The following is a 27,688-nucleotide window of genomic DNA, read 5'->3' as shown; positions in this document are numbered from 1 at the left end:
AGCCTTTGGGGGCTCCCGACAGGTGTTTGGGGTAGAGGGCGGAGCCCGGGAAGGGAGGATGAGGAGGGAGGGGAGGTGCTGCCCCTTTAAGAGGCGGTGGCCGAGCCGGGACCTTCTCTCTTTCCCCGGAAGGAAAGCGGAGCCCGGGCTGGGCGCGCAAGGTGGGGTGGTGCGGGGCTGGGCGCGGGGAGGCGGGGCGCGCGCGGGGTGACCCCTCCCTGGAGTCCTTCTTGCGGTTCACGCGCCTGCCGCCCCAGATTCGCCACCGAGCCCGGGTCGAAGGCGACAGCGCAGCCGAGGGGGCGCGGCTGAGACGAGCTGCGGGGCCGGGTGCCCGTGGCGGGGGGACAGTGACCCGGGGGCTGAGGAGGCGCGAGACTAGACCTGCGGGGACGCGGGGAAGGATCGTGGAGCGCTGACCCCCAGCGCAGGTGAAACTGGTCAGGGCTGGGAACAAGAAACTGTTCATCGCGGGGCGGCGCGGCGAAGCGGCGGGCCTCAGTGGCCCTCGGCGGCGCGGGGAGCAGGTGAACAGGTCCCTCTCCCAGCTCGCGGCCCTCACGCGCTCTCGCCCCGGCCCCCGCCTCCGGCTTGCAGCCATGGGCCCCCGCCGCGCGCCCCGCGCCCGGCTCCTGATGCTCTGCGCGCTGGCCTTGATGGTGGCCGCCGGCGGCCGCGTCGCCTCCGCCTTCAACCTGGACACCCGATTCCTGGTGATGAAGGAGGCCGGGAACCCGGGCAGCCTCTTCGGCTACTCGGTCGCCCTCCATCGGCAGACAGAGCGGGAGCAACGCTACCTGTAAGTGAGACTGGCCGGGGTGGGGTGGGAAAGAGTGTGTGTGTGCGCAGGGGTGTGGAACCATACCTGGGCGCGCTGCCTCCCAAACCCGCCGCCGCCGGCCCTTGCTTAGTGAAGATGCAGAGGGCAGCGACCCGGGGTGGCACTCCCGGGCGTGGGGTTGGGGGCAGTACTCATTGGCAAGTGCTGGCCCGACCAGAAACTCCCTGGGCGAAGCCTCTCCAGCCTTTAGACCCCTCCTGAGAGTGGAAATGGGGTCCCCATTGCCCGAGCCCCTTCCCATTTTATGAACCGAGTCTCTAGCGTTAGCCTCTTCTTTCCAGTGCTGGAGCTGGGGGATACCGCAGGATAAACCCCTAGTGGACCTTCCCGGCTCCCCTTCCCCGTAGGGGAAGAACCTGTGGGCATTTGCATTTAAACCTGGTCCCCCTTAGAGGTAGCGTTTAGTCTGCGGCCGCGGCCGCGGCCACGGCCTCGGCCTCGCCAGCCACACCCTCTGCGGAGCCAGCCAGGACCCATCTCCTCAAGGGCTTGGCGGTGGGAGGGTGAGGTGATGGGTGAGTCTGGGCAGTTGGACCCGTCAAGGCCCTCACTCTGACCCCTTGAGGATGGGGGGAGTAGAAGAGGGGGGGGGGGGGCTGTCCCAACTCCTGCTTGATCTTCTGCCCCTGGCTCTCCCCACCAAACGTCTTTCCTGCATTCCACAGATTCATGTTGAATCTTCAACCCTGAGTGTGTTTGTTTTGGTTTGAAGAGGGAAATGGTGTTTTTCTCTTTCTTCTGTTCTCCTTCCCCAACAGCTGCTAGGAGAAGGAGGGGGAGGAGCTAGGCATAGGGAAAGCAGGGGAAGGAGATTGCATCCAGCTGCTTGGGTCGCTCCCCACCCCCAGTGACTACAGCACCCATCCAATACACCCATGTCCAGGGGCATGTCCAGGTTTCATAAATTTCTCTGCCAACGGCTCAGAGGTTTCTGTTGGAAAAGAGGGCAACTGGGGGAGATGAGGCTGCCGAGGGAGGGACACTGGTTAGGACAGGTCAGGCAGGCTTCATCTTCATCTACCTCTTTGGGCTGGGTAACCTGACAGGTGTCTGCCCCGGCCTGGTTTCTGATGCCCCTGTACAAGAGGACTTGGTCAGATCAAGGGTGTGTCGAAATTCCTCCCAAGTTCCAACTGGGGCCCGTAGAAACTTGAGGAAGCTTGGAGTGTCCAAAGTCCAACCTCTGCCACAGCTTTGGCCCCTGCCCTGCTGGCCCAGGCCCTGCCCAGCCTTTCTACCTGGACTTAGCCTCGACTCCATCTGGCCTCTGCAGAGGCTGGGACCGCCACACCCCTCCCAGGCTGGTACAGCAGCTGTGATCTGGCCCTGGCCAACCCTCCGTCTTTGGAGGCTCTAAGTGACCGTCAGCACAAGTGTTTTATATTGGGGCTCCTTCTGCCCCAGCCCAGAAAAAAAGTTTTGGATTTAATGCTGAATCTGCATGATATAAGGCAACATAGTGTAAAGAGAGGATCAGATTGGGAAGCAAGGAACCTGAGTGTAAATAATGATTCTGCACGCACGCACACACCCCTTTGCAATGTGACCTTGAGCAAAATATTTCTCTTTTCTCTTCCTTGGGCCTGTTTTCCCGCAAATAGGTGTTGGATGTGGATCTATATGCCCTTTCCCACCTCTGTTGTCCCAGGAGAGGTGGCTTGGCACTGTGGAGGGAGAAAAGGCTCTGGAGTCCACCCCCTGGTCCTGTCTCCAATTCACATCTGTCACTAATACCTTGTTAGTATGTGTTTATGTGTGGTTGTGGGCAACACTTTCCTCATGGGGTGGCGGTGTGGCTTTAATGTGATTATGGTGTAGAATGTTCTGCTTATCCCACTTCTCCAAGGAGCAGCTGAAGGCTCTTGTGCCAAGGCCAGAACTCTGATGCACCCTCATTTCCCATGGGCCCCACCCAGGATAGCTGAGCAGAGGTGTTCTACTTTTCTTCCTAGGGAGCTAGAGACAACACCAGGCCTGCCAAGAGCCCAGATAGTTCTAAAGACAGTGGTTCCATGCCTTCTAACTTTGGAGAGACAGGCAGTTCTAGATTCCCCTAGAATTCTGAGTGCTCCCCTTGGGTATCCTCAGTCTTTCCAAGGGGTGGGTCTAGATCTTGGCTCATATCAGTAATTTGTGCCCCTTGGCCTTTCAGGAGAGCCAGCTGGGCCAGTTGGGCTTAGCTGCAGCCAGCTGTGTAGCCAGATGTGAACAGCTGCCTGGGTGCACAGCTCGAGGGGGCCTAGCAAGTCAAGCTGCAGCCTCCTATTCATTAGCCTCAAAGTTCCTCTGGGAAAGGAGGAGGGCTCTTGGTGCCAGACAGGCTCCTAGCCTGGGATTCAGAGAAGGTTTTCAGGAGATGCAGGGACCCTTGAAAGTATAAGCAAAATCATGTGTGTTGGGTGCATTGTTCTGGGGGATGGTGGCGGGGAGCAAGCACAGCTTTCGTCATATTCTCAAAAAAGGCCTTGTTCCAGAAATGGTTAAAAACTCTGATGTGGACCCCTCTTTGCTGCCACATCACCTTCTTGTCTGGCTTGGGGTTCCCCTCCCATGACATAGGAAGCTTGTGCTGACCCAGGCCCCAATCTCCTGGACTCTAGAAGAGAGCAGGGCTGAGGCTGAAGTGCTTTGTGCTTCTTGTTTTGTGAGTGAGATAAGGACCCCTGGAGAGGGAGAGGGACTGTTGCTCTGGGAGGTGAGGATTGCTCCCCTAGCATCTGCTCTGTCCTTCCCTCCTGGGAATCCAGGTGGCCTGGTCTGGCCTGACCTCATGAGCTCTGGGGAATATCTGTGGGCTCTCTCTCTCTCTCCCTTTTGCCTCTACCTGGAAACCAGGGTGTCTAGGAAGCCTGAGGGCAGAGGTGGCTGTGGCTCCTGTAGGATGAGGTCATACCTGAGGTAGACAGGAGCCAGGCTTGCCCGCTGTGCTCTCCCAAAACACGTTTCCTTGGGCAGGGCAGGTGCCTGGCAGCCTCCAAGGCTCGTGCCAGGCAGAAATGGGCACAGCAGCTTTGGCTGCAGGCAGAAGGCCTTCATGTGCACCAGCCTTTTCTTCTGGCTTTCTGTACTAACCAGTCCAGGCCAAGGGGCTCTAAATTTGAAGCAAGGGCGGGAGGGAAGCCTGATCCTGGAGCAAAAGAAGTCAAAGGGCCTTGGCCAGAGCTAGAGAGAGGAGGAAGAGGGATGTTCGTCGCAGCAAGAGAGGAAGATGACAGGGAGAACTTCCTAAGGGGTTAAATATGGGGAAAAAAAGCTAAAGAGCTGGAGAGAGGGAAAAGAAATGAGAAAAACAGCCTTGTTCTTTTTTTATTCGAAGCTTGCTCCAAGGCGTCTTTCTCCTATCCTCTCCCAGGCTCTCCCTCCCTATAGCTTGTTGCTCTAGTTAGAGGGCTGAGTCACCAATGGGGAGAGGGGGCTGGGTGGGCAGTGCAGGCAGGAGTAGGGGAGGATGGAGAGGGCCGCCGTTTCAGCTCCCACAGGAGCAGCATCTAAGGAGATGGCTAATTTGGGAAGTAAGGTTGGCACAGAGCAGGGTTCCAGGCATCCCTGCTTGGAACTGCCCCCAGAGGGGAGGAGGCCCCTTCTGCACCCTGTTTCCTGGCCTGGGGTGGGAGGGGAACTCGGGAAGGGGTAGGGACCCAAGGAGAAAGGCAGGGGGGCTGCCTGTTGACCTGAGCATTGGGCCCTCTCCAGCACTCACCTTCTTTTAGGCCTCTCCAGTTAACTGAAATCCTTCCCACTAGAACCACCTCAGCACCTCCCTGAGGTGAGGATTCTGGGAAGTTGAATCTTTTAGGCTGCTTTTCTGAGCATCATTCCACCCCAGTGCCCCCCTCCCCGGGAAGACTTCTCCTCTTCAGGGTGCGCCAACCCGCCACCCTGAATTCTCCAGAGCCCCATATCCCAGCCTTCTCTAATTCTGCTGCTTTCTTCTTGACTATTCCATTAGCTTTGAACTGCCCTGGGAGGAGTGATGGGCAGGGGTGAGGAAGTGCTTTTCCGGAACTTGGAGCTCAGGGGGCCAGGAGGGGCTGTCTGGCTGGAGCCAGTGGAGAGGGTGAGGAAGCAGCTGTTTGAAAGCCCTTGAGAGATCATTTCACTCATCCCCCTGTTCCAGGGGGGCTTGCTGTTCCAGGGGGGCTCCCTGCTCCCACCCAATGCCTCTCCCTTGCTTCAGGAGCTAGGCAGGGCATCCCTCTATCTAACCGTCTTCCTTCTGACTGACCACTGCTGGGAGGGTGGGCTCAGTGGTGGTCTGGGAGGGGTCAACTTCTGGCTGACCCAATAGCAGGTAGCGGAGGTGTTCATTTACATAGTAGTTTACATGGCATCTGCATGCCAGTAAGGTCCCTCCCACTGTCTGGATTCTCCAGATACCCCACCCCCACCCCACCCACCACACACACCTGGCTGTGGCTGGAGGAAGCTGGAACCGACCCTCTATACCCGCCTTCCCCCATCTGCGAGCAGTCCTCTGGCTATAGACCCATTGGATCCTGGGCTGGGAGCCAGAGGGCCTTAAAGGGCCTCTGAGTGGGCCAACTAGGAGCTAAAAATACTCTAAGGGGGTGGGGGGGGCTCCCTGTGGAATCTCTGGGGAGGGAGGGGCCTGGGATGTACGCACGAGGCCCGTGTGGGAGGGAGGAGGGTATAGGTGGTGAGGGGATAGAGTTCAGTCCGATTCCCACTCGCGTCCAGCTCTGCCTGCTCAGTTCCCAGAAGGACGGCAGGGGGGCTCTCAGCCCTTTCCCTGCTGAGGCGGGAGCCCGGGAGGGCAGGGCGGCAGCACCGGGGGCAAACCCTCCCATCGCTGTGCATGCCCTGGAGTGCAGCCACCCGAGGTCATCGTAGTCAACCCCCAGCCTCCACCTCCAGCTAAATCTGAGCTCCCACCTCAGACTGACTCTAGATGCTGGTGTCCCCCAGCCCCACCTTAGCGATTGCCTGGTACCCTTAGGCTGTGAAGTCCTGCTTCGGTTCCCTCTAAACAATGGCACTAGACAGGGCTTCCCCTCTGCTCCAGGTTCCCTAACCTGGTGGGGCGGAAATTCCTGGGTCCTGGTGGGAGACCTGGGGTCATGCTAGGGGCCACCAGACATCAGAACAGTGCTCCCGCTGGCCATGGGCTTCAGAGTAAAAGCCTTTTCCTAAATGGACCCATTTGTTCCCCCAGCAACCCCCTGGAGGTCGGCAGGACAACCACTGTCCCAGTTTAGAGCTGAGGTGTCCAAGGCTCAGAGAGGGAAAGGCAAGGGCCCCTTGAGGCTGAACCAAGCCTGGAACCAGGTCCTCGGGCTCCCGGGCTGAGACGAGCCTTTCCCATGAGCCGTGGTTCCCGCTCCCATCTGTCGGACACACCTGGGGGCAGATGTCCTTGGGTGGCCAGCAGCAGACTCCACTCAGCACCCTCCCCAGCCCAGACAGAGGGTGACTAACCAGGCCCGGCTGCCACTCTGGCTCTCTGCCATCACCGGCCAGGCGCTCCCAGCACTGATCTGCTTGGAGAAGCTGCACCCCCGCCCCAAGGAACACTTCCCTAGGGTGAGGGCTGAGTGGGCGGATGTGAGGTGCAGGCAGAGGCCCTGCCCCCTTCCCAGCACCCCCAGGCAGTGCATTCCTGACACCCAGTGGGCGAGGCACCCCAGGTCTCAGCTTGCCCAGGTCCTGCCCCACCCACTCCCCGCCAGGCAGGGACTGCAGGTGGGTGTCGCTGAGCACTGCCCAGACTCTGGCGGGAGGCCCGGAGCCCAAGTTCTGAGCAGGGAGCCCCGGGGTGATGGTGTTGCAGGAGCCGAGTGGAAGGGCACCTGGTGGGGGGGGATCCCTCAGGATTGAGGAGGGGAGTCCTTGCAGAACAGTGAGAGGCTGTGGGAGATAATGCTGGGAGAAGAAGGGACGGTCAGGCTGGGTTTTCAAAATGTGGTGTGCAATATTTAGGGAGCATGTTAAATATGGTTGTTCTTGGGCCCCGCCCCCAGATTTGATTCAGATGGTCTTTGGTGGGTGAGAACTTTGCCATTTTATAAAGATCCCAGGGATTCCCGATGCTGGTGGTCCATGGACTGTCTTTTGAGATATTATTGCAAGGCTAATTCCCTGCTTCATTCTCCCCCAGTCACCTCTCTAATATGCGATGGGTTGCCAACTTACAGCTGGGGGCTGGGACTCTAATCACCCTTGTGGAAACTTGCAGTCAGTGTCCCCAAACATGGGCCTGGGCAGGCTGGGGAAGGGCAGTGGCCACTGACCTGAACCCTGCCTGGGGCCTCATTATCCAAAGTGTCAGGTGTCTGCCCCTTCCCTCCACTCCGTACCTTGGGTGCCTGCCTCAAAGTGGGAGATGTAAGTCGTCAGCTGGCTTAGAGAGGAAGGACCCAGGCCTCTGACAATCACAAGGTTCTCCCCTGTCCCCCCCCTCACCCCCCCAGGATTTGGACCCTGGGCCAAGATTCCTCCAGTCTTGCTCACTTCCGCTCTACCTCCATCTCCAAGCCCAGAGCATTCTTTCCCAACCTCCAGTCTGACCACGTTACTCCCTTGCTTGAAATCCCTCCATAGCTCCCCCAAGGCCCTTCCTGCCCCGGCCTTCCTGTTGCGGCCTGTCCCCAGCTCCCTCCCTGCCCCCCGCCCCATTGTAGTGTTCCTGGACCCCATTTCTCCCGTGGGCCTTGCAGATCCTGCATCGTCCCGCTTGCTCATGCTTCCTGGCCCTTGCACCTTGCCATTTGCCCAAAGTGTCCTTCCTCCCCTTCTTCACCTGGTCATCATCCTCCGAATCAAATGGGGTCACCTCCTGTGTGGCTTCCTCGGCAGATCCCATTCTCGAATCTGGCTGGTTTGCTCCCTGCTCTCCCCCGGGGAGGCACTGGCTGTGGGCGTCTGTCTCCGTCTGTCTCGCCTCCACTGGGTGCTCCTTGAGGGCAGAAGCTGGGGTCCACCCATCTCCGGACACCAAGAGCCTGACCCAGAGCAGATGCTCAGGAAATGCACGCTGAAGAGCAAGTTGCTTGAAGGGGGCTGTGGGGAGTCTGAGCCCGGACCCTCCTGTCCCCCTGCATCCCCCCCAGGCTCCTGGCTGGTGCCCCCCAGGACCTCGCTGTGCCTGACGGTGCCACCAACCGGACCGGTGCTGTGTACCTGTGCCCACTCACTGCCTCCAAGGACGACTGTAAGCGGATGGACATTGAGGAGAAAAGTGAGTGGAAGCGGCTGATCAGGGCCAGGTCAGGAGTCTCAAGGAGGGGGTGGCCTGGAGGAGCTGGATGGCTTGCTTGGGCCATTTCTAGTCACCTCTTGTCCAGCTGGGAAGAGGGATCCCCAGAGGAGCATGGAATCATACAGGATTTATAGAACTTGGAGTATTGCTGGGCCTGGGGAGGGGGCTGGGAGGGCTGCCCTGCTGGAGAGGAGGGTCCCCTGGAGGCTCTGGGTGCTGGGAGGAGGGGGTGAGCTGGCCTGGCCTGTCATCCTGCCCATGCCCACAGGTGACCCTGACCGTCACATCATTGAGGACATGTGGCTTGGGGTGACTGTGGCCAGCCAGGGCCCTGCAGGCAGAGTCCTGGTAAGTGGGCATTCAGTATTGGCTTCTCCTATCCCCAGCCCTCTCTGTCAGTTCCCAGGGGGCTGGGGCGGGACGCAGAGGCGGGAGAGGTGTGTGTGCTGGGGGCCTTTAGCAAACGTCCGTATCAGTGGTTCTGTCTGTCGGAATGTATCTGCAGGCAGATCTCCATGTATTGCTCCAGCCGTGTGTCTCCACAGGCGGGTGGAGAGCCGGGGGGAGGGGAGAGAGGGGGGAGGATGAGGGAGGGGGTAAGGGTCAGGCGCTCTGCCGAGGCCGGGCACCGCCTCCACCCGGGTGCTCACCCACCGTGGGAACGAGCTGAGGGAACGTGGAGGAGGAAAGGGCAGAGAGGGCCGCAGGCGGCTCAGCCCTGGCCAGCGCTGCTTCCTGGGACGCTGGCAGCAGAGCCACAGCCTTGCAGACCCAGGTCTGATTGGGGGCCACTCCCTGCTGTCAGTTGTCACCTCCTGCCTGCATTCTTCAGTGCCAGCCCCTGGGGCCCCAATTTCTGGGTCCCAGGTAGACAATTCTCTTTTCAGTTCTTAAATTGGTGTAAAATTGACATACAATGAAATGCCCAGATTTGAAGCCTCAGTGAGTTTTGACAAATGTATACACCTGTGCAACCAACACCCATTAAAGACACAGCACCTTTACGCCACTCCAGAAAGCTCCCTTGTGCTCTCTTCCAGTCACTGCTGTGATTTCTGTCACCATTGGACACTGTTTTGAGCCCTAGGTTTGCATCCGTTCACCCAAGTGCCTTTTCTAGCCCCTGTTATGGCTGGTGGTAGGCTTAGGAGTCCATGTGAGGCTGGTTCTTTAGTAGTTGTTGCTCACCTACCCTTTCACTCAATCAGCAAATATTCAGGGAGCACTTACTGTGCTCCAAGCACTGTGCCCGCACCAGGGACCCAGCATTGGCTCAGGACAGGCCCTTGTACTGTGCTAGTGGAGCTCACAGTTCGGGGTGACGCAAAACACAAACATGCAAATCTAGGCCTGTTTCTGGATTTTGCCTGACCAGAGGCTGTTTTATGAGCACCTATTGATTGCCCAATGAATATCTATTGCACACCTGCCTTGTGCAGGGAGAAGCTACATGTAGAGTCTCACCTTTGCAAGGAACACAGAATATTGCTCAAAGCTAGACTTTGGAGCCAGGTGGCCTTGGTTTGAATATTCTGGCTCTTTCTGGACATGAGATCTTAGGCAATTAACTTAACTCTCTGTGGTTCAGTTTCCTTAATTGTTAAATGGGGAAAAAGAATTGTCCCTACACCATAGGGTTAGTAGAAAGCTAAAAGAGTTAATATGTGGAAGGAGCTTAGAATTGTGCCTGGCATATAGTAAACACCAGTAGGTGTTACCAGCTGCTATTATTATCATCATTATTATTATTATTTTAACAATGGGCCTTTCATTAAGAGGACAGGATCATCGGGACAACCGAGAAGCAAATATGTTAATCTGCTCTGTATCTAGCATTTTTTAGACTGGTGAACTTGAACCCCATATTCCCTCACTGTACCCTCCTTTCCTTTTCCAAGATCTCTAAGCCCCTCTCAAATCCAGCAACTTCTGGCTTCCCCAAAAGTGTTCCTGACCTTCAGCCACAGGTCCAGGCATGACTGTGGGAAGAAAGAGCAGCCAGGAGGCCCTTCCAACAGCCCTCCCGCAAAGCCAGGGGCGCCCAGGGTGAAGGAGGAAGGAGACAGCTGGCCCTGGGGTCCCTGCTGCGAGCTCAGGCTGCATGTGTTGGGGGGGTCCCCAGGTCTGTGCCCACCGCTACACCCAGGTGCTGTGGTCGGGGTCAGAGGACCAGCGGCGCATGGTGGGCAAGTGCTACGTGCGGGGCAACGACCTGGAGCTGGACCCCAGCGACGACTGGCAGACCTACCACAACGAGATGTGCAACAGCAACACCGACTACCTGGAGACGGGCATGTGCCAGCTGGGCACCAGCGGGGGCTTCACGCAGAACACCGTGTACTTTGGGGCCCCAGGCGCCTACAACTGGAAAGGTGGGGGACCTGGGGGAGGGGAGGAGGAGCAGAGACCACCCACTCTCGGTTGGCCCCTGGGGCTGCTGGCTCAGACCCTCCCCACCAGGGTGCAAGAGACAGGCCCCTTGCCAATATGAGCAACCACCATGAGCACTACTACCTGAAAGCCCCTATTATGTGTCCAGAGCTTTATACACATTATCTTTATTATTCTTTATAATAGCTTTATGAGGTAGTGCAGTTGATCCTCATTACTACAGGTCCCATAAGGGTGAGTTCTCCTACTAGTTGAAATTTATTTTTAACCCCCAAATCAAAACTCACGGTGCTTTTGTGGCCATTCGTGAACATGCACAGGGTGGCGGAAACTTCGAGTCACCAGATGCACACATTCCCGGCTGAGGTTGAACTAGGAGATGCTGTGTCTGCTTCTTTCAACTCTCATACTGTCCGCAAGTGCCCTTTCCGTGCTATATCCAGTGCCACGCTTTTTCACTTTTTTTTTTTTTTTGCTTTTTGTTGGTGATTTCACTGTTTAAAATGACCCTCAGCGTAGTGCTGAAGTGCCGTCTGTCATTCCTAAGTTCAAGAAGGCTGTGATGTGCCTTATAGAGAAAATGCATAAGTTAGACAAACTTTGTTCAGGCATGAGTTATCGTGCTCTTGGCCGTGAGCTCAATGTTAATGAATCAACAGTACATGTTAAATAAGGTGCCTTTGAACAGAAACACACACAAACAAGGTTATGTATTGCTCACTTGATGAAAATATTGTGAGGAGAGGCTCACAGAAACCTCACCCTGTATTTCCCATAGCATCAATGGTTCAGTATTTGCCAATTCAGCATTCATGGCAAAGTTCTAGAACATAATTACTGAGAATAACAAGAATTGACTGCATTATTATACCCATTCTACAGAAAAGAAAACCAAGTCTTAGAGAAATTAAGTAAATTGTCAAGGCCAGTAGTAAATTAGGAAACCTGAATTGGAACCCAGTTCCACCTGACTCCAGTTTATTCATTTATGAAAACTATGAAAGTGAGACATGCTTCTGGTACATCAACCACATGGTACAGTAGGATTTGGTAAAATAAAGGTAAAATGTGGTCAAATAAAATCCCTATCTCCCTAGTTCCATTTCCCAGTGTTAATAGTATCTTTTGGATCCTTCCAGACTTTTTAAAAGAATATATAGATGTCTTTAAAAAAAACACACACACACAAACAGAATCACTCTGGATGGGCTGTTCTGCTATTTTCTCTTTTTACTTATCAATAAATCGTGGGCATTTTTCATGTCAGTACACATAGGGTGATCTTTTTAGGGGCTGTGGAGTATTTCTTCCTCTCAAGACCCATGTTTGCAACCTCCACACTGCACCCAGCCCTCAGGGTCTGACAGCTCACACTCCCTCCATCTCTGCCTCTCTCCACCACGCAGGTTGTAGCAACAGGGATGCTTTCCCCTTAGAATCAAGCGGCAAGGGAGCCCCCGGACCTCCTCCTCTCGACCACAGGTGGTTGGGAAGTGGTCACAACCTTGGGCTCACGTAAGGCTAAGGCAGGAGCCGGGCTTTGCCCAATCCTCTGTCCTGCCTCCTGCCCCTGGCCCCTAAAGCCTGAGCCCATGGGTGCTCTCCAGCAGGGACCGGGTAGACAGCCCCGAGTTAGGGGGCAGAACCAACAAGAAGTAAATGACGTGCAATCTGAACTCAGCATCTAGAGATCAGAGGAAATGTCATCTAGGACAAAAAGCTCTGGGCCAGGAGACAGGATAACCAGATTCCAATGGTGTCTCTACAACCAGTTCCCTTCCCTGGGTCTCACTTTTTTCATCTGCAAATGGGGATCACGATTCTACCTCACAGAACTGTTCAAATAAAAAGGAAGTGATTTGCAAATGGCAAAGTGCTCACAAACGAAAGGGGTTATTATTACCCTTGTCTGGTATGGGGGCCCTGGTCGTGGTGGAGGAAAGGGGTGGTGACGGTGCACCTCCTCTCCTCGTTCTTGTGAAGGAAACAGCTACATGATTCAGCGGAAGGACTGGGATTTATCCGAGTACAGTTACAAGGACCCGGAAGACCAAGGAAACCTCTATATTGGTGAGTCCACTGGTGTGGCCCATTGGGTGGTAGAGGAGGAAGGGGGCTCAGTCACTGGCACAGTCAGTTTGACTAGCACGCATTTATTGAGCACCTTCTATATACCAGGCACTGCTCTGAGCACCCAAAATGTGAAGTTCCTGCCCTCCTGGAGTTCACAGTGCAGGGTGCGAGCAGCAGGCTGGGATGGGGTGCAGCTGCTGGGAATCCAGAGCCCACTTTCTTGCTCAGCTTGGAATAGAGGAATAGAGGATATTGCAAGAGTAGTTCTAGGGGTGTGGGTCCAGAGGAGAGGGGGACAAATTTCCCTGGGGCCTTGACTGACCACCTTTCCCCATCCCAGGATACACGGTGCAGGTGGGCAGTGCCATCCTGCACCCCACAGACATCACCATTGTGACGGGTGCACCACGACACCGACATGTGGGTGCGGTCTTCTTGCTGAGCCAGGAAGCAGGCAGAGACCTGCGGAGGAGGCAGGTGCTGGAGGGCACACAGGTGGGCGCCTATTTTGGCAGTGCCATTGCCCTGGCAGACCTGAACAATGACGGGTGAGAATCTGGGGACATTCTCTGGGCCCTGTCAGAGAGGTGGGGGGTGAGGGGAACTCATCCAACCGGGGCAGGGAAATAGAGCTTGTTCGAGAGCTGTGCATTTATTTGCATGATGTTTGCAGGGATTGGCCAGTCAATTTTGCATGTTGATTTGCAATCAGACTTTGTGGGATTCTTACTATGTGCATGTAATTTGCATGTCACCTGCACACGCTTGGCTGTAGTGGATGTTGGTGATTTGGATGTGATTTGTGCCTACGTGGCTTCTCTGTGAAATGCATTATCTATTTGGTGGGTTGTGTTGGCGTTTCCATGACCTATGGCCAGAGGGGCCATTTGCACAGCCGTGTGTCCTAGCACCACCACGCCTGCTAAACAAGGGTTACCCTACATGTTGGGGGCTAACCTCACACTCCCCTTTCCCCTTTCCTTCTCTGCTGTGCAGGTGGCAGGACCTCCTGGTGGGTGCCCCCTACTACTTTGAGCGGAAAGAGGAGGTAGGAGGAGCCGTCTACGTCTTCATGAACCAGGCAGGCACCTCCTTCCCTGCCCAACCCTCCCTCCTTCTTCATGGCCCCAGCCACTCTGCCTTCGGCTTCGCGGTGGCCAGCATTGGTGACGTCAACCAGGATGGATTCCAGGGTATGAGCCAGCACTCCACCTCCAGCATGCCCACTGACTGAGCCCCAGCTGCATGCCAGGCTTGACAGGGCCTGCAGAGGAGACAGGATGGGGTCCTGGGCCTGGGAGTTCACAGCTGTCCTACAGAGAGTGCGTGCAGAGGGAGCAACCAGAGGCAAGCTCAGTGGGCTTCCTGGAGGAGGGGATGTGCTGCTGGGCATCGAAGGCTGGACGGGTGTACACAACAGAGAGGAATGGAAGGGGCACAACATGGGTAAGGGATACTTGCCTTACTTGTTCAAATCCAGTGGGTTTACATCAGAGAAGAGGCTGGAGCGGTAGCCTGGGATAGAGGCTGTAAATGCTATGCCCAGGAACTAGGGCTTTATATTTGGGTAATGGCAAGAGGATCCAGTGATGGTTTTGGAAAAGGATGTGAAACAGTGCAATTGGTGCCTTAAAAGATGATTCTAGATGGGGTGTGGGATAGATGAGGGGGAAGCAGGGCTAGAGACATTAAGATCAAGAAGGTAGTGTGTCTGATGCAGGTGATAAAGGCTGGAACAAGGTGGGAGCCCTGTACAGGGTACATCACCAATAATCTGCAGGACTTGGGTACCAATCAGACCTGAGTGTCAGGGAGAGGGACAGATCAAGGGATTGAGCCTGTTTGCCACAGGAGCACTCAGCTTAGCTGGAAGTCACTGCTCTAACAACCTCAATTTCCCAGAACACAGCTGAGAGCCAAAAGGAAGGTAGAGGAGCCTCTGCACAGCCAAAATAGGTGCCAGAAAGTTCAGTCAACTAAGCCCATGCACTCACTGATAGAAGAGTCTTTTGGTTTCTGTTCTCCCTATACATACCTTTATAGCAAGCTTGACTTCCTGGTTACCTAGGCCTTAATAGATCAAGAATAAATAAATAAATAAATAAAAACAAAAGCAAACTAAAAGAAGTTCAGTGAAGTTTAAGAAGATAAAATATTTTGGGTTTATTTGTGAAAACAATGATTAGAATAATAATAACAAGAAGAAAGCCTGGCACATTAACAAGTAAAGTTCACTACCATGTTGATTAAAGTCACAGGCCCTGGTGTTAGACAAATAGGGTCCTCTTCTTGAGCTCTTTGACTTTGGGGTTTCTGAGTCTATTTCCTCGTCCATAGAGTGGAGACCGTCCTACCTACCCTACAGCACTCTTGTGAGGATTAAGTGAGATGAGTGCTTGATCATTCCTTGGCAAATTGACCAATGGGGAACGCCTCCTTTTCTGACTCTGCTGGTAAATGAGGTGTTCCTCCACCATTGGAAGGACCAGGGGTGTCTGGAGGGGAGGTTGGTACAGAGAAGGAAGGCACCATGATAAGGGAAAAAAATGACAGGCCGGGGGCAGGAATCGGGGGTTTAGCCTGGCCGTGACATTAACTGTGACGTTAACTGTACAGCTTTGGGTAAGTCACTTCCCCTTTCCTGGACCTCCTGTCCCACCTATAAAAGGAGACAGTTGGGCTCCAGAGGGTCCCGATTTTAACCCTGAGCCATGGGCTCTGAGCAGCTCCTGGCAGGGGAGAACAATGCCATGCTGGGCTCTCTGGCCTGGAGCCCAAGAGTGGGGAGATGTGGGGCCCAGGGTAACCAGGGGTGACCCCATCCCACCTCTCTTCCCCAGACATTGCTGTGGGAGCCCCATTTGAAGACTCAGGCGCTGTGTACATCTACCACAGTGGCTCCAGGGGACTCCCCAGACAGCCCCAGCAGGTATGGATGGGTCGGGCCTTCCTTCCTTCCCCTCACCCACCCCTTCCCCAATCCTCCCGGGGCCCCACTCCCCAGAGCCCACTCCAGAACCTGCCCCCAGGTGATCCGTGGAAAGGACCTGGGACTGACTGGCAAGGCCACCTTTGGCTACTCCCTGAGTGGGCGGATGGACGTGGATGAGAACCTCTACCCAGACCTGCTAGTGGGGAGCCTGTCAGACCGCATCGTGCTGCTGCGGTGAGTGGGGGAGATGGTGGGTAGGGCCCTTTCTCTTCTCCAACCCTGTTGGCACGGAGCCCCATCTCTGGCCTCCTTTGACATCAGGCCCACGGAAGCCCGAGCCCCAGCCCTGGCCTGGGATGGGGCAGCTAGAAGGTACTGAGATCTGCCTGGCTTCTGTGCAGGGCCCGGCCAGTCATCAACATCCTCCACAGGACCTTGGTGGCCAGGCCATCTGTGCTGGACCCGGCACTCTGCACAGCCACCTCCTGGTGAGACTCTCAGCCCCTGCTCTGTCCCCCCACCCCTCCTCCCGTGTGGGCAGGCCAGGAGGAGTCCTGGCTCCCAAACCCCTCCATTAACAACTCCTATCTCACTTTTAGAGGTTTGAATCTTGGGGTAAGCATTACCCTCCCTACCCAACCTCACTAAAAGCAGAATTCCTCACAGGAGGTAATGGGCAAAGTTGGGTGGGGTTGGGGGGTAGGGGGCATGGCGGTCAGGAGTGGTCTGCCGGGTTCACCCAGACTGCCCCGTTCAAATTCTCACTCTGCTACTGCAGCAGCAAGGATGGGCTCTGGGAAGTGAGGCCCCAGGGGAAGAGGAAAAAGGGAGACACTTAGGTGGATGGATGTGGGGAAGGACGGAGGACGACCTTGGGCAAATTGTTAATCTCTCTGTCTTAGATGCCTCACCTGTAAAATGAGGTTAATGTGCCAAAGCCCTTATCATAGCTCTCTGTACACCCTAAGAGCACAAAATATATATATATATTGGTTGCTAAGATGGTGACAATGATGGTGCTGTCCCTGAGACTGCTGTATGAATGAGGAGACCAGGTCAAAAGGCAAAGGGAGACAGAGCAGGGAAGCAAGGTGGGGAGTGGAAGGAGAGCTAGACTGGGAGTCAGGAGATCCAGGTTCAAGACTGGGCTTGGCCACCAGCTGATGAGTTCTTCTGCTCTCTGGACCTGTTACCCCACTGATGAAGTGAGAGGGCTGGAATCCTGACCTCTAACCTTAGTTTCTCTGGTTTTACTGGGAGTGGGGATAGAAGGGGTCAGGGCACTACAGACCAACTTTGTGGCCTTTCCAGTTTTGCCCTTGCCTTTCCCCTGAAGGGCCCTGTTTCCCACTTGCCCGGTCCAGGGGGCTGAAAGCTAGGGCCTGGCTATCTGGGTCCCCCCCATGACCCAGCCCTCCTGTATGCCCCCCTGCCCCCCCAACAGTGTACAGGTGGAGCTGTGCTTTGCTTACAACCAGAGTGCTGGGAACCCCAACTACAGGCGGAACATCAGTGAGTTCTGGGGTGCAGGGCGAGGGGGGCATGCTCACCCGGCCACTTGCTGACTGCCACGCCCACCTGCAGCCCTGGCCTACACTCTGGAGGCCGATCAGGACCGACGCCCGCCCCGGCTCCGCTTTGCCCGCAGCCAGTCGGCCATCTTCCATGGCTTCTTCTCCATGCCTGAAATGCGCTGCCAGAAGCTGGAGCTGCTTCTGATGGTGAGGGAGGGCAAGGGGCGGGAGGGGGCCCCAACATCCCCCGGTGGGGGGGGGGCGGTGGGCAGAGTCCTCCAGGTCGAGGCTCAGGGATGTCAGGATGTCCCCAGAGACACCTCGGTCTGGAGGCCACAGGTCTGCAGGGGTACAGCACCCGGTACGCTGTAGAGGAGAGAGACTCCCAGGTGGGGATGGGAACCAAAGGGCTCTCACCTCTGAGACAAAAAGGGAGTGTGGGACGCTTGGCCAGCTCACCCGGTGGTGGGGGGGTGTCCCCGACTCTCTGGGGCATCTGGGTGGAAGGCTCGGCCTCCCTGGAGAGATCTCTGAGGAGGATGAGCCCCATCTTCTTTCTGGGGAGTGGAGGTGGTAGGAAGTCTCAATTTGGGATCAGGTTAGAGGGGGTTCAGTCTAACTGGGGTTCTTCCGGAAGGAGAGGGGGCGGGCCCTGGCTCCTCCTTAGGAGCTTGAGGTGCTGTGAGGATTTCGCTTGTGGGGCGGCAGTGCAGGGCTGCGCTCAGCTGGCCCTCCCTCCCCAGGACAACGTCCGCGACAAACTCCGTCCCATCATCATTTCCATGAACTACTCTCTGCCCCTGCGGATGCCAGAGCGCCCCCGGCTGGGGCCGCGGTCCCTGGACGCCTACCCGGTCCTCAACCCGGCGCAGGCGCTGGAGAGCCACACCGAGGTGGGTGGGGCCGGGGCCGGGGCCGGGGCCGGGGCGGAGCTGCAGGCCCAGAGGGTGCAGTGGGCGGTGCGGCCCCTCACGCCTCCGCCGCCCCTAGGTGCAGTTCCAGAAGGAGTGCGGGCCCGACAACAAGTGCGACAGCAATTTGCAAATGAGGGCGGCCTTCGTGTCGGAGCAGATGCAGCCGCAGAGCAGGTGGGCTCTGGGCCGCGCCGATTGGCCGAGGGTGGGGACCTCAGCGGCCTGGGGTGTCTTCATTGGCCAACAGGATTTGAGGTGCCCTTTGGTGGGGAGACCGGAAGGACGGGCTCAGATCTGAGGGGTGGGACCCTAGAGCCAGGGGAGGGGCTTCATGTAGACGCGAGTCTGAGGGGAGGGGGCTCTTACTGGCCGGGCAGGATGAGTCTGGGGGTCTTCACGGGCCAGAAAAGGGGCTTCCTACTCCAGGTGAGACCCGAGGGCGGGTCCTGGCTGTCTCAAGAAGGGGCTTTCTTTACCAGGTAAACCCAAAGGGCAGGGCCCCACTGACCTGGGGAGGACGCGGGGAGCGGGGCTGTGGATTTAGTCCCGGGCCTCTCCACCTCAGGCTCCAGTTCAGCAGAGACGTCAGGAAACTGCTCCTGAGCATCAACGTGACCAACGTCCCGAGCCGGGAGCGAGCCGGGGAAGATGCCCACGAGGCGCTGCTGACCCTGGCCGTGCCTCCCGCCCTGCTGCTGTCCTCAGTGCGCCCGGTGAGTGCCGCGGCTCACAGTCCAAGCGGGGCTCACAGCGTCCATATGTGAATCGTTTGCCCGCGTTGTCATTCGCCATGTCACTCCCCTCCGCTGGACCTCCCCCGTGCCTGCAGCTGCTCTGCTGCTCAGGAGCCCCATCTCTAGCCATTAGGGTTTCTGGCCCTGCACCTTAGGGGAGGAGGGGGGCAAACCGGCCCTGACCCGAACCTAACCCTCTTGTCTTCCTTCTTCAGCCTGGGGCTTGCCAGGCCAACGAGACTATTCTTTGCGAGCTGGGGAACCCCTTCAAACGGAACCAGAGGGTGAGCACTGGCCAGATCCCCCAGGTCTGGTGGGCACCAGACTGCACCTCTGACGAGCTCCTTATCCTTCTTGCTTCTGCCTGCCTGTTCCTCGGGGCCTCCTTGAAGCAAAGAGCCTGAGTGGGGGAGGGGTGAAGCAGTAAAGGGTGGGGAGAGGCACAGAGACTGGAGAGAATCGGGACCACTGGGGACATATGTGCAGAGCTGCAGCCAGTGGAGGTGAGCTTCTTGTGTAGGATATAAAACTCACAGTCTTCCAAGGAAGTTGGGCTATTTAATAGAAGAGGAAAAGCAGGCTTAGAAAGTTTTCTAACTTGCCGGAGCCCATGCAACTCAAAAGCAGCAAAGAAAGTACCTGAAGGAGAAAAAGGTGAAGAGAGAGGCAGAGATGAGGATAGGAGGGTGAAGGGGTTGGGGTGTGTGGGGTGGAGGCCGGTTCCCAGAAGAGCATCCAGCCCCTCTCTCCCCACTGGCATGCCTCCTGCCAGGCCCCAAACACCCCTCTCTCTCCCTCTGCCCCTCTGACCCTCTGGCAGATGGAGCTGCTCATTGCCTTCGAGGTCATCGGGGTGACCCTGCACACAACGGACCTCCAGGCCCAGCTGCAGCTCTCCACGTGAGTGGCCTGAGGAAGCCGGGCTGGGTCGGGCTGGGCCAACCTGGGGCCTCAGCTGACATGTCTCCTCTCCTACCCCCCGCAACCCCTCCCCAGGTCCAGTCACCAGGACAACCTGCGGCCCATGACCCTGACTTTGCTGGTGGACTACACACTCCAGGCCTCGCTCAGCATGTGGGTGTCCCCCACCCACACACCACCTGCTCTGCCTGAATCAGGGCCTCATTTGTCCCCAGCATGTCTCCCAGGTTCCCCTGACACACCCCTCTTGGCCTGGTATCCTCAGGCCTCCACTTCCCCTGGGATGTCCCTCCCTGTCTTCATTGTTATTATAATTTGATCCCCTGTAAAGCAGACAGAAGTGGAGGAGTCAGCGAACCCAGGGCTAGGGTATTGGCGGGGCCCTTCCCTTTCTTAAGAGGTTATAGGGCTGAGGATTCTATGTGCATCACCTCTTAGATTCCTCACAACAGGAATTCTTAACTATTATTGGTTATTAATTATTATAACTATTATTAACTCCATTTTACAGATGAGGAAATTGAGGCTCAGAGAGGATAAATAACTGGCTTGAGGCCACCCAGCCAGTAGGCAGCAGAGCTGGGGTTTCCACCCAGCCTGCCTGATGTTGGAGGAGCTGTAGTTAAGCAGCCTCACTTCCTTGTTGTCCACCCTTTCTGCCAGGGATCTTGCCCTCCTGCCCGCCAAGGCCCCAACTCCTTTTTTAACCCTAGGGTGAGTCACCGGCTACAAAGCTTCTTTGGGGGAACAGTCATGGGCGAGGCTGGCATGAAAACCGTGGAGGATGTGGGAAGCCCCCTCAAGTATGAATTCCAGGTAAGGGATTCCTAAGAAGGGTGGCCCCGGGCTCGGGACTTCTGGGAAGGGTGATGGGGGGTTTCTCTGGGTCTGGGGCCCAAGAGTGGGAGGGTTGAGGTAGGTGAGATGGAGGTGGTTTTCAAGGAGACAGTGCCCAGGACTCCCCCTGTGCCCACAGGTGGGCCCAATGGGAGAGGGGCTGGCAGCCCTGGGGACCCTGGTCCTGGGACTGGAGTGGCCCTATGAAGTTGCCAATGGCAAGTGGCTGCTGTACCCTACGGAGATCACCGTCCGCAGCAACGGGTCCTGGCCCTGCCGGCCACCAGGAGACCTCATCAACCCTCTCAACCTCACTCTCTCTGTAAGTACACCTTAGCGGGGCATCTTTCTTTTGATCTCATTTGCATCCCATCTCATCTGCATGCTGCGGGGCAGAAAGCCAGTGTCTTTTCCAGCTTCTCCTCATACCAGTTTTGGAGCCTGATTCTCCACCCTGCCCTTTCCTCCTCTCCCCAGCCCTGCTCCCTTTCTTCAGACCTCCCAGCAAATCTCTTCTCTCTCCAGGTGTCCGGGGATGGGTCGTCAACTTTACAGCGCAGGCGGCGGCAGCTGGACCCTGGGGGAGACCAGGGCCCCCCACCTGTCACTCTGGCTGCTGCCAAAAAAGCCAAGTCTGAGACCCTGCTGGTGAGTGGCCAGGGCAGGGGTGGAGAGGACTGCGTCCACCACAGCACAGGGTGTGTGGGCACCGGGGGCACACCAAGCTGGGGAGATAGATGCTACTTACTAGGAGACCCCAGCCTGATAAGGTGATGGGGCCCCTGCCCTCGGAAACCCCTATCCCAAAGGGGTAGACCAGCTGCTGCCCCCAGAGGGTGCCCCTCTGTAATGGGGGAGACACAGCCCTTTACCTTGGGGAATACCCAATACAGTGGACCAAAGGAAAAGATGCTGGCTCTATTCCAAGGAGCCCTAAGTTGTTAGGGGACATATAGCTGCTCAAAGCCTTGGAGGTTAGGGCTGCAGAGCTGGAGGGGCAGGAGGAAGTGTAGGGAAGGGAGGGGGTGGGTGGTGCAGGGTACCCTCTCCTGGGGGGGGAGAGAACAGCCGTGGGAGGCTCATTCAGGCTGAGCTGGGTGGAGAGGCAGGAGGTGGTGCCCCGGTAGAGGGAGCTGGCATGAATTCAGGGCAGGAGGGGCTGAGAAAGGAGTGTTGGGGACTGGATCCTGCTTGCCTGAGCAGAGACCAGATTTCATGTCATCCATGTCCCTAGCGTCTACCTCGCTTGGCCCAAAGGATGTATCTTACATGTATAAGTGTGCATGTGCGGCAGGTCAGGGTGGGTGGCAGCCGGAGTCTATGTGAGTGAAGGGGTGAGGCCAAGCCCTTTCAGGGGTCCCAGGTAAGGAATGAAGGCTGGAGAATCTGGAGACCCAGGCTGCCTGGTGTCTTGTGTGTCCTCTGCCACCTCAGACCTGCACCAATGGCCGCGCCCGCTGCGTGTGGCTTGAGTGCCCCATTCCTGATGCCCTGGTCATCACCAACATCACAGTACAGGCCCGGGTGTGGAACAGCACTTTCATCGAGGTCAGTGACTGTGACTGGAGGTCTCCACTGCCCCTCTGGGGTGGGGGGGGGCAGCAAGAGGGAGAGGGCAAGGCCAAGGTCACAGCCAGGCACCAGGGTGTGCATGTGTGACAGCGACAGAGTGTGTTTTATGCACAGATGTTTGCCTGTCACCGTGCACCACGTCGGTGTGTGCTTATGTGTCTGTGTGTGGTTGCATGCATACTGTTTGTCTCTAGCCAAACTGACCTTCTATCATGTGTCCATTATTCCGTCATGTGTCCATTATTTTCTCGCCTCCACACCTTTGCCCGTGCTGCTCTTTCCCACTGGAATGCCTGCTTCCCCCCTCTTTATGTCTGTCTGTAAACTCCTATTCAGCCTTCAAGGTCTCCCTCAGATGCTTTGCCATTGGTGAAGCGTTTGCTGATTTCTCCAGCTGAAAGTGACCTCTGGACACTCACAGAACTTTCTCAGAAGCTTCTTAGGCTATTACTTATCATTCTTTACCCTGTACCGTACTTACTCACATGCCTACTTTCTCACGCCACCTAGACCAGCCATCAGGCAACTTTTTCTGTAAATGACTAGACAATAAATATGTTCAGCTTTGCGGTCCAAATGGTCTCTGTTGCAACTACTCACCTCTGCCATTGTGGCATGAAAGTAGCTGTAGGTGGTGTGTAAATGAACGGAAGTATCTGTGTGCCAATAAAACTTTACTTACAAAAGCCCGATGTAGACAGCAATCTATGCTGTGCTGTCCCAACATCTGGCACAGGATCTGACACCCAAATGAATCAGTGTGAGGGGGAGAGGCCTGGCTGTCAGAACCTTTGAGGGTGCTGCTTGAGGGTGCTGCCAGAAGGGAGGGCATCCCAGGGGTAGGGGGTGGGACAGGGTGCTTAGGGTCAGGAGGGAGGGCTAGAGGGGCTTCAGCTACTTGTTTTGACCTGCTCCCCTCTCCCCACCCAGGATTACAAAGACTTTGACCGAGTTAGGGTAGACGGCTGGGCCACCCTGTTCCTCCGAACTAGCGTCCCCACCATCAACATGGAGAACAAGACCATGCTGGTGAGTGAGCCTGTTAACGAGGGCGCAGTCCCTGGCCAGGGCACGAGAGCACCCTCATGTGCGTTCGCTGTGTGGTTCTCAGCCTTGGTGGCACGTTAGAATCATCTGGAGAACTTCTGGCATCTGTACCACATCCCAGACCAGTTACATCAGAAGCTCTGGGGGCGGGACCCCAGAATTGGTATGTTTCAGAGTTCCCTGGTAATTCTAATGTGCAGCCAGGGTTGAGAACCATTGCTTTGTCTTGTCTGATCTGCACAACATCTCCATGAAGAGTGAGGCTTGGATTGTTAGCTCTTTTATGGCCAAGGAAACTGAGGCCCAGAGAAATTGAGTGACCTACCCAAAGTGACACAGCATCGAAGGAGCCGGATCCCAGGCCTCCTGCTTGTCTCACACACTGTTGCATCCACTATGGACAAGTGAGCTTCTGGCTACAAGCAGGAAAGACGGAAGCAGGATAATAAGGCAAAGCAGAGGTTCAACCGTGGGAATCTGACCATTATTTACAGATGGTGCAATTGTCTACCCAGCGGAAAAGAGAAGCAACCAAAAAGTGATCAGACCCAATAATAGAACAGAATTTTGAGCTCCTTTGAGGAGCTCAAAGCAAGATAAAAATACTGAAGCCCATGGCTTTCCTATATGCCTGCAATGGCCAGTCAAAAATATAGCAGAGATGACCCCATTCAAATTAACCAGAAAGGTTATACAGTATCTAGGAATAAATGTAATGATAAGTGTACAAAAAACCCTGAATAACGGATTGAAAAAGCAGTATTCCCAAGTTTTCAGGTCTTTCCAAATTTTTCCAGTCCCAATTGGATTCAAGAAACTTGGGGGGGGGGGGTGGAATGGAGGGAGAAGTATCCAAACTTGATTTTGAATTACATCTGAAAAAATAAATAGAACAAAGTTACTAATAATTTGTTGTGAAAAAGATTTATGAATGGAGATACACAGGCATTCATTCATGGAGAGTTGATTAAAGTGGTCCATTTCCTACAATAAATTAATGTAGTGTGGAGTGATGGAAGAAGACCCAGAAAGGCCAATGGAATAGAACAGCATCCAGAAAGAGATGTGTATACAGAAATTTAACTTATTTTTAATCAACTTATTTTTAATCACTGGAGAAAGAAGGATTATTACATAATATTGGGAGGACCCACTTTAAAAATAAAGACAGATCCTTACTCACGCCACAAACAAAAATACATTTGAATTGGATTAAATATTTAAATGTATGAAATAAAAACTAATAGCCCAGAAAAAAATCCAGAGGATAATTTAATCATCCTGAATTATGGAGAAGGGAAGTTCTTTTATTAATCCTAGAAGTCATAAAGGAAAAATTTGACAAATTAAACTAGATGAAATTTTAAATCTAAAATTTTAGTTTTAAATTAAATTTTAAAATTTAAATGTGATGCAACAAAAGAGATCATAAAGACACTAAAAGGGCAAATGACATGCTGCTTAGAAAAAGTTTGCAATATATATGACAAAGCATTGATATAAATTTTTTAATGCACACAGATAAAAGGGATAAGCAGGCAGTATACACAGGTTGAAAAATAAGCAGGCATAGGACATAGGGTGGAATACAAATGTTCAACTCACTGACAAAAAATAAAAATAAAAATAGCCACAAGATTTTTTTTTTTTTTGCCTATTAGATTGGAGGATATTCAAAAGAGTAATGCTACCTGGTGCTGATGAGGATAGGAGGAAATAGGCAGTCCCTCATGCTACTTGGTGGATAAATTAGATTCTTTTTGAAGAGGAACTTGTCAATACCTATTAAAATTTAAAATGAACATTTCCTTTGATCCAGCAAATGATAATAATATCCTAAGGAGCTAATAGGACAAGTGTGCAAAGATAAATATACAGGCATATTCTAGACATTGTTTATAATGCCAGAAAATTGGAAACAATCTAAATGGCTTTCAGTAGGGGATTTGATAAATTATGGTACACTTCCTACAATGACCATTCCATCATCAGAAGAGATTAGGCTGATCTTTATCATCTTACATGGAAAGATGATGCTATCAAGTGAGAGGAGCAGGTTGCAGAAGAGTATGTGTAGGATGATCCCGTTTATGTGGAAGAAAAAAATATATATATATTTTTAATAGATGTTTAATAATATGTATTTAAAAATTTGGAAAGAGATTCACCAAAATGCTAGAAATAGTTATTTCTAGGGAGTAAAATTACTGGAAGCCTATCATATTCTTTATATTATCTGGGTTTTTAGGAATAATAATCATTTATACTCAGAAAAAAAAAATGTTTTCCACTGTGTGTGTTGGGGGTGGGGTATAAAAAGAATGGTACTAGGTACCATGTGTTTTTAGTCAGTATTTATGAAGTGCTTGCTATGTACCAGGTGCTGTTCTAAGCAGTTTGCCCATATTAAGCACATTTCACCCTCCCCAACAACCTATGAGGTAGGTATTATTATCATAATTCCCTTTTTACAGATGAGCAACAGAGAGAGGTCAAGTAACTTGTCTAAGGACACACAGCTAGTGAGTGGCACAGCTGGGAAGTGAACCAGGCAGTGTGGCTCCAGGACCCATGCTTTAGGCCCCTCTACTTATTCAGATGCCCATTGTCAGAGAGGTGAAATGACTTGTCTAAGGCTACACAGCTCATCAGGGATGGAGCTGGAATGTGCGGGTCACAAACCCAGACTCCAGGCATCCCCCCAGGTCTGAGGCTGTTCCCCTGGAGCCCGGGCAGGGCCGGGGAGGAGCAGGAGGATGTATCTGCTGAAGTCAGTGGGGCAGGCAGGGACTTTTTCTGTCCTCGGGTGCCCCCTACTGGCGGTAGGTTAAACAAACGCTGGGCCCCTCCCGGCCTGGAGGGGTGAGGGTGGGCTTAGTCCCTTCTCTCCCCGCTTCAGTTCTCCGTGGACATCGACTCCGACCTGGTGGAGGAGCTGCCAGCCGAGATCGAGCTGTGGCTGGTGCTCGTGGCCGTGGGTGCGGGGCTGCTGCTGCTGGGGCTGATCATCCTCTTGCTGTGGAAGGTTAGGAGCGCCAGCCCGCCTCGGGGACTCCCACTCCGGGACCTCCTGCCAGCAGACCCCCTTCATCCCGTGTCTCCCCACCCCCCCACCTCCATCTCCCCACCACCACCCTTCCCCCATCTCCTTCCCAACGTCTCCCCGCTTCCAGTGTCACCCCCTGTCCTAACCTCACCTCACCTAGAAGGGACGCCCCTGCCTGGGCGAATGGGGGGGAGCCGCAAGCCGGAGCGGGGCCCCTGGGAGCTCTGGCTCTGGCCTCCCTGCTGAGCTGGGGCCCGGCGCCAGGCCGGCAGGGCCCCCCGCCCCACGCCCCAGTCGGTGAGTGCTGCTGGCAAGGACACCCCGGCCCCCACCCCTGATGGCCCCTCCCCACCTGCTGCCCTCCCGCAGTGCGGCTTCTTCAAGCGAGCCCGCACTCGCGCCCTGTATGAAGCTAAGAGGCAGAAGGCGGAGATGAAGAGCCAGCCGTCCGAGACAGAAAGGCTGACCGACGACTACTGAGGGGGGCAGCCCCCCGCCCCCGGCCCACCCGGGTAACGCGGCCTCCGCACCCCCTTTCCCGGCCCCACGGCTGCCCGGGCTCTGCCTCTGCCCTACTGCTCCTCTTCCCCTACGGACCCTCTGGGCGCCTCCCCTTAGCCTGGGCCACTCGGCCTGCCCTACTCGCACCCCTTGGGGAGAGCTCTCACCAGCCTCCCCGCTGAGCCCCTCAGGGACTTGGGATCCCCAAAGGGAGCCATAAACCCTCCCCAGGGCCACTTTGTTCTTTGACGATTGGGAAAGGGGCAATCCCTGTAGGCTACAAGGCAAATTTCCAGAATGGTTCTATACTCCCTCTCCCACCTCCTAGGGAAGGAAGGGACTAGTGGAGTCCTTTCCCCCTGGAACCGGCACTTTTCCTCCAGAGTGCCCCTCAGGGACCACAAACTGACTCCACCCCAACAGGGTGGTCAGCAGAGACCAGCCCCTCCAATGAGCCATTCCCTCCGCAACCTCCATGGCTCCCCCTCTGTTCTCCATCCTCCTCTTCCTCTCCTCTCTGCCTCCCTCAACTCCTCCTTCCTCTGGGGCCTGGGGTGGGGGACCCTAACCTCCCCATCAGTGTGGGGCTATGGGGTGTGTTTGAATCAGGGGTCCTGGTTCTGAGGACCTCTGGGGTGGGATGGGGTGGGGTGGGGTGGGGGGGCTGGGCATGTGCCCACTGGTTCCAGAGCTGGCTCCTCACGCTCTTTCCCTTCTCCCCCCTCCAGTGCAACTTCTTTAAGCGGACTCACTACTACCAGGTCATGCCCAAGTACCACGCGGTGCGGATCCGTGAGGAGGAGCGCTACCCACCCCCAAGGAGCACCCTGCCCACCAAGAAGCACTGGGTGACCAGCTGGCAGACTGGGGACCGATACTACTGACGTCCTCCCTGACCCACCTCTCATCCCCCAATGCCTCTTTCTTCCTATTTATAAGTTCTGGTCCTGACAGTCCACAGGGGCCTCTGCCTTTGGCTGGCACCAGCAGGCTCAGGCACACACCCCACGTCAAGTGCACCGCCGTTTGGATCTTGCAAGGCCAAGCACACGACAGCCCCATGTCCCAGACACCTGTGCGTCCCACGGAATGTGGACTGTGTGCACTGAGGATGTGTGTGGACGCACCCTAACCCAGCCTCCACCTGGG

General features: G+C 55.2%; 1 protein-coding gene across 3 annotated transcripts; it reads left to right on the top strand.

Annotated features, from left to right (window-relative positions):
* Nucleotides 1-27,406, top strand: ITGA3 (integrin subunit alpha 3). Of its 3 annotated transcripts, none has more exons than XM_037808790.1 (27): nucleotides 44-161; nucleotides 598-799; nucleotides 7,909-8,036; nucleotides 8,326-8,405; nucleotides 10,180-10,429; nucleotides 12,432-12,518; nucleotides 12,862-13,069; nucleotides 13,518-13,714; nucleotides 15,362-15,450; nucleotides 15,551-15,687; nucleotides 15,855-15,941; nucleotides 16,898-16,965; nucleotides 17,038-17,174; nucleotides 17,711-17,860; nucleotides 17,958-18,055; nucleotides 18,447-18,594; nucleotides 18,831-18,899; nucleotides 19,436-19,515; nucleotides 19,612-19,689; nucleotides 20,250-20,352; nucleotides 20,513-20,695; nucleotides 20,899-21,021; nucleotides 21,808-21,921; nucleotides 22,876-22,974; nucleotides 25,892-26,017; nucleotides 26,408-26,550; nucleotides 27,268-27,406. In XM_037808790.1, exons 1-26 carry the CDS (start codon nucleotides 59-61, stop codon nucleotides 26,516-26,518), a joined length of 3,255 nt encoding a protein of 1,084 aa, XP_037664718.1. In that variant the 5' UTR covers nucleotides 44-58; the 3' UTR covers nucleotides 26,519-26,550; nucleotides 27,268-27,406. The 3 variants fall into 3 exon arrangements, 2 of the variants coding, with proteins under 2 accessions (XP_037664718.1, XP_037664719.1); XM_037808791.1 differs by lacking the exon at nucleotides 44-161 and adding an exon at nucleotides 229-431; XR_005212652.1 differs by lacking the exons at nucleotides 25,892-26,017; nucleotides 26,408-26,550; nucleotides 27,268-27,406 and having other exon boundaries at nucleotides 1-161; nucleotides 20,493-20,695; nucleotides 22,876-22,904.
* Nucleotides 27,407-27,688: the final 282 nt, after the last annotated feature.

This window comes from Choloepus didactylus, chromosome 18, assembly GCF_015220235.1.
Source record: "Choloepus didactylus isolate mChoDid1 chromosome 18, mChoDid1.pri, whole genome shotgun sequence".
Classification (NCBI taxonomy): domain Eukaryota; kingdom Metazoa; phylum Chordata; class Mammalia; order Pilosa; family Megalonychidae; genus Choloepus; species Choloepus didactylus.
Note: the sequence above shows the minus strand (reverse complement) of the source record. Positions and strands in the feature narration are given on the sequence as shown.

Excerpts from the sequence above, each read along its gene's own strand:
- ITGA3 (XM_037808790.1), top strand. The coding sequence starts at position 59 with ATGAGGAGGGAGGGGAGGTGCTGCCCCTTTAAGAGGCGGTGGCCGAGC. Across the intron at positions 8,406-10,179 it reads GCCCTGCAGGCAGAGTCCTG|GTCTGTGCCCACCGCTACAC; the intron begins GTAAGTGGGCAT and ends GGGGGTCCCCAG. Across the intron at positions 15,688-15,854 it reads GACCGCATCGTGCTGCTGCG|GGCCCGGCCAGTCATCAACA; the intron begins GTGAGTGGGGGA and ends GCTTCTGTGCAG.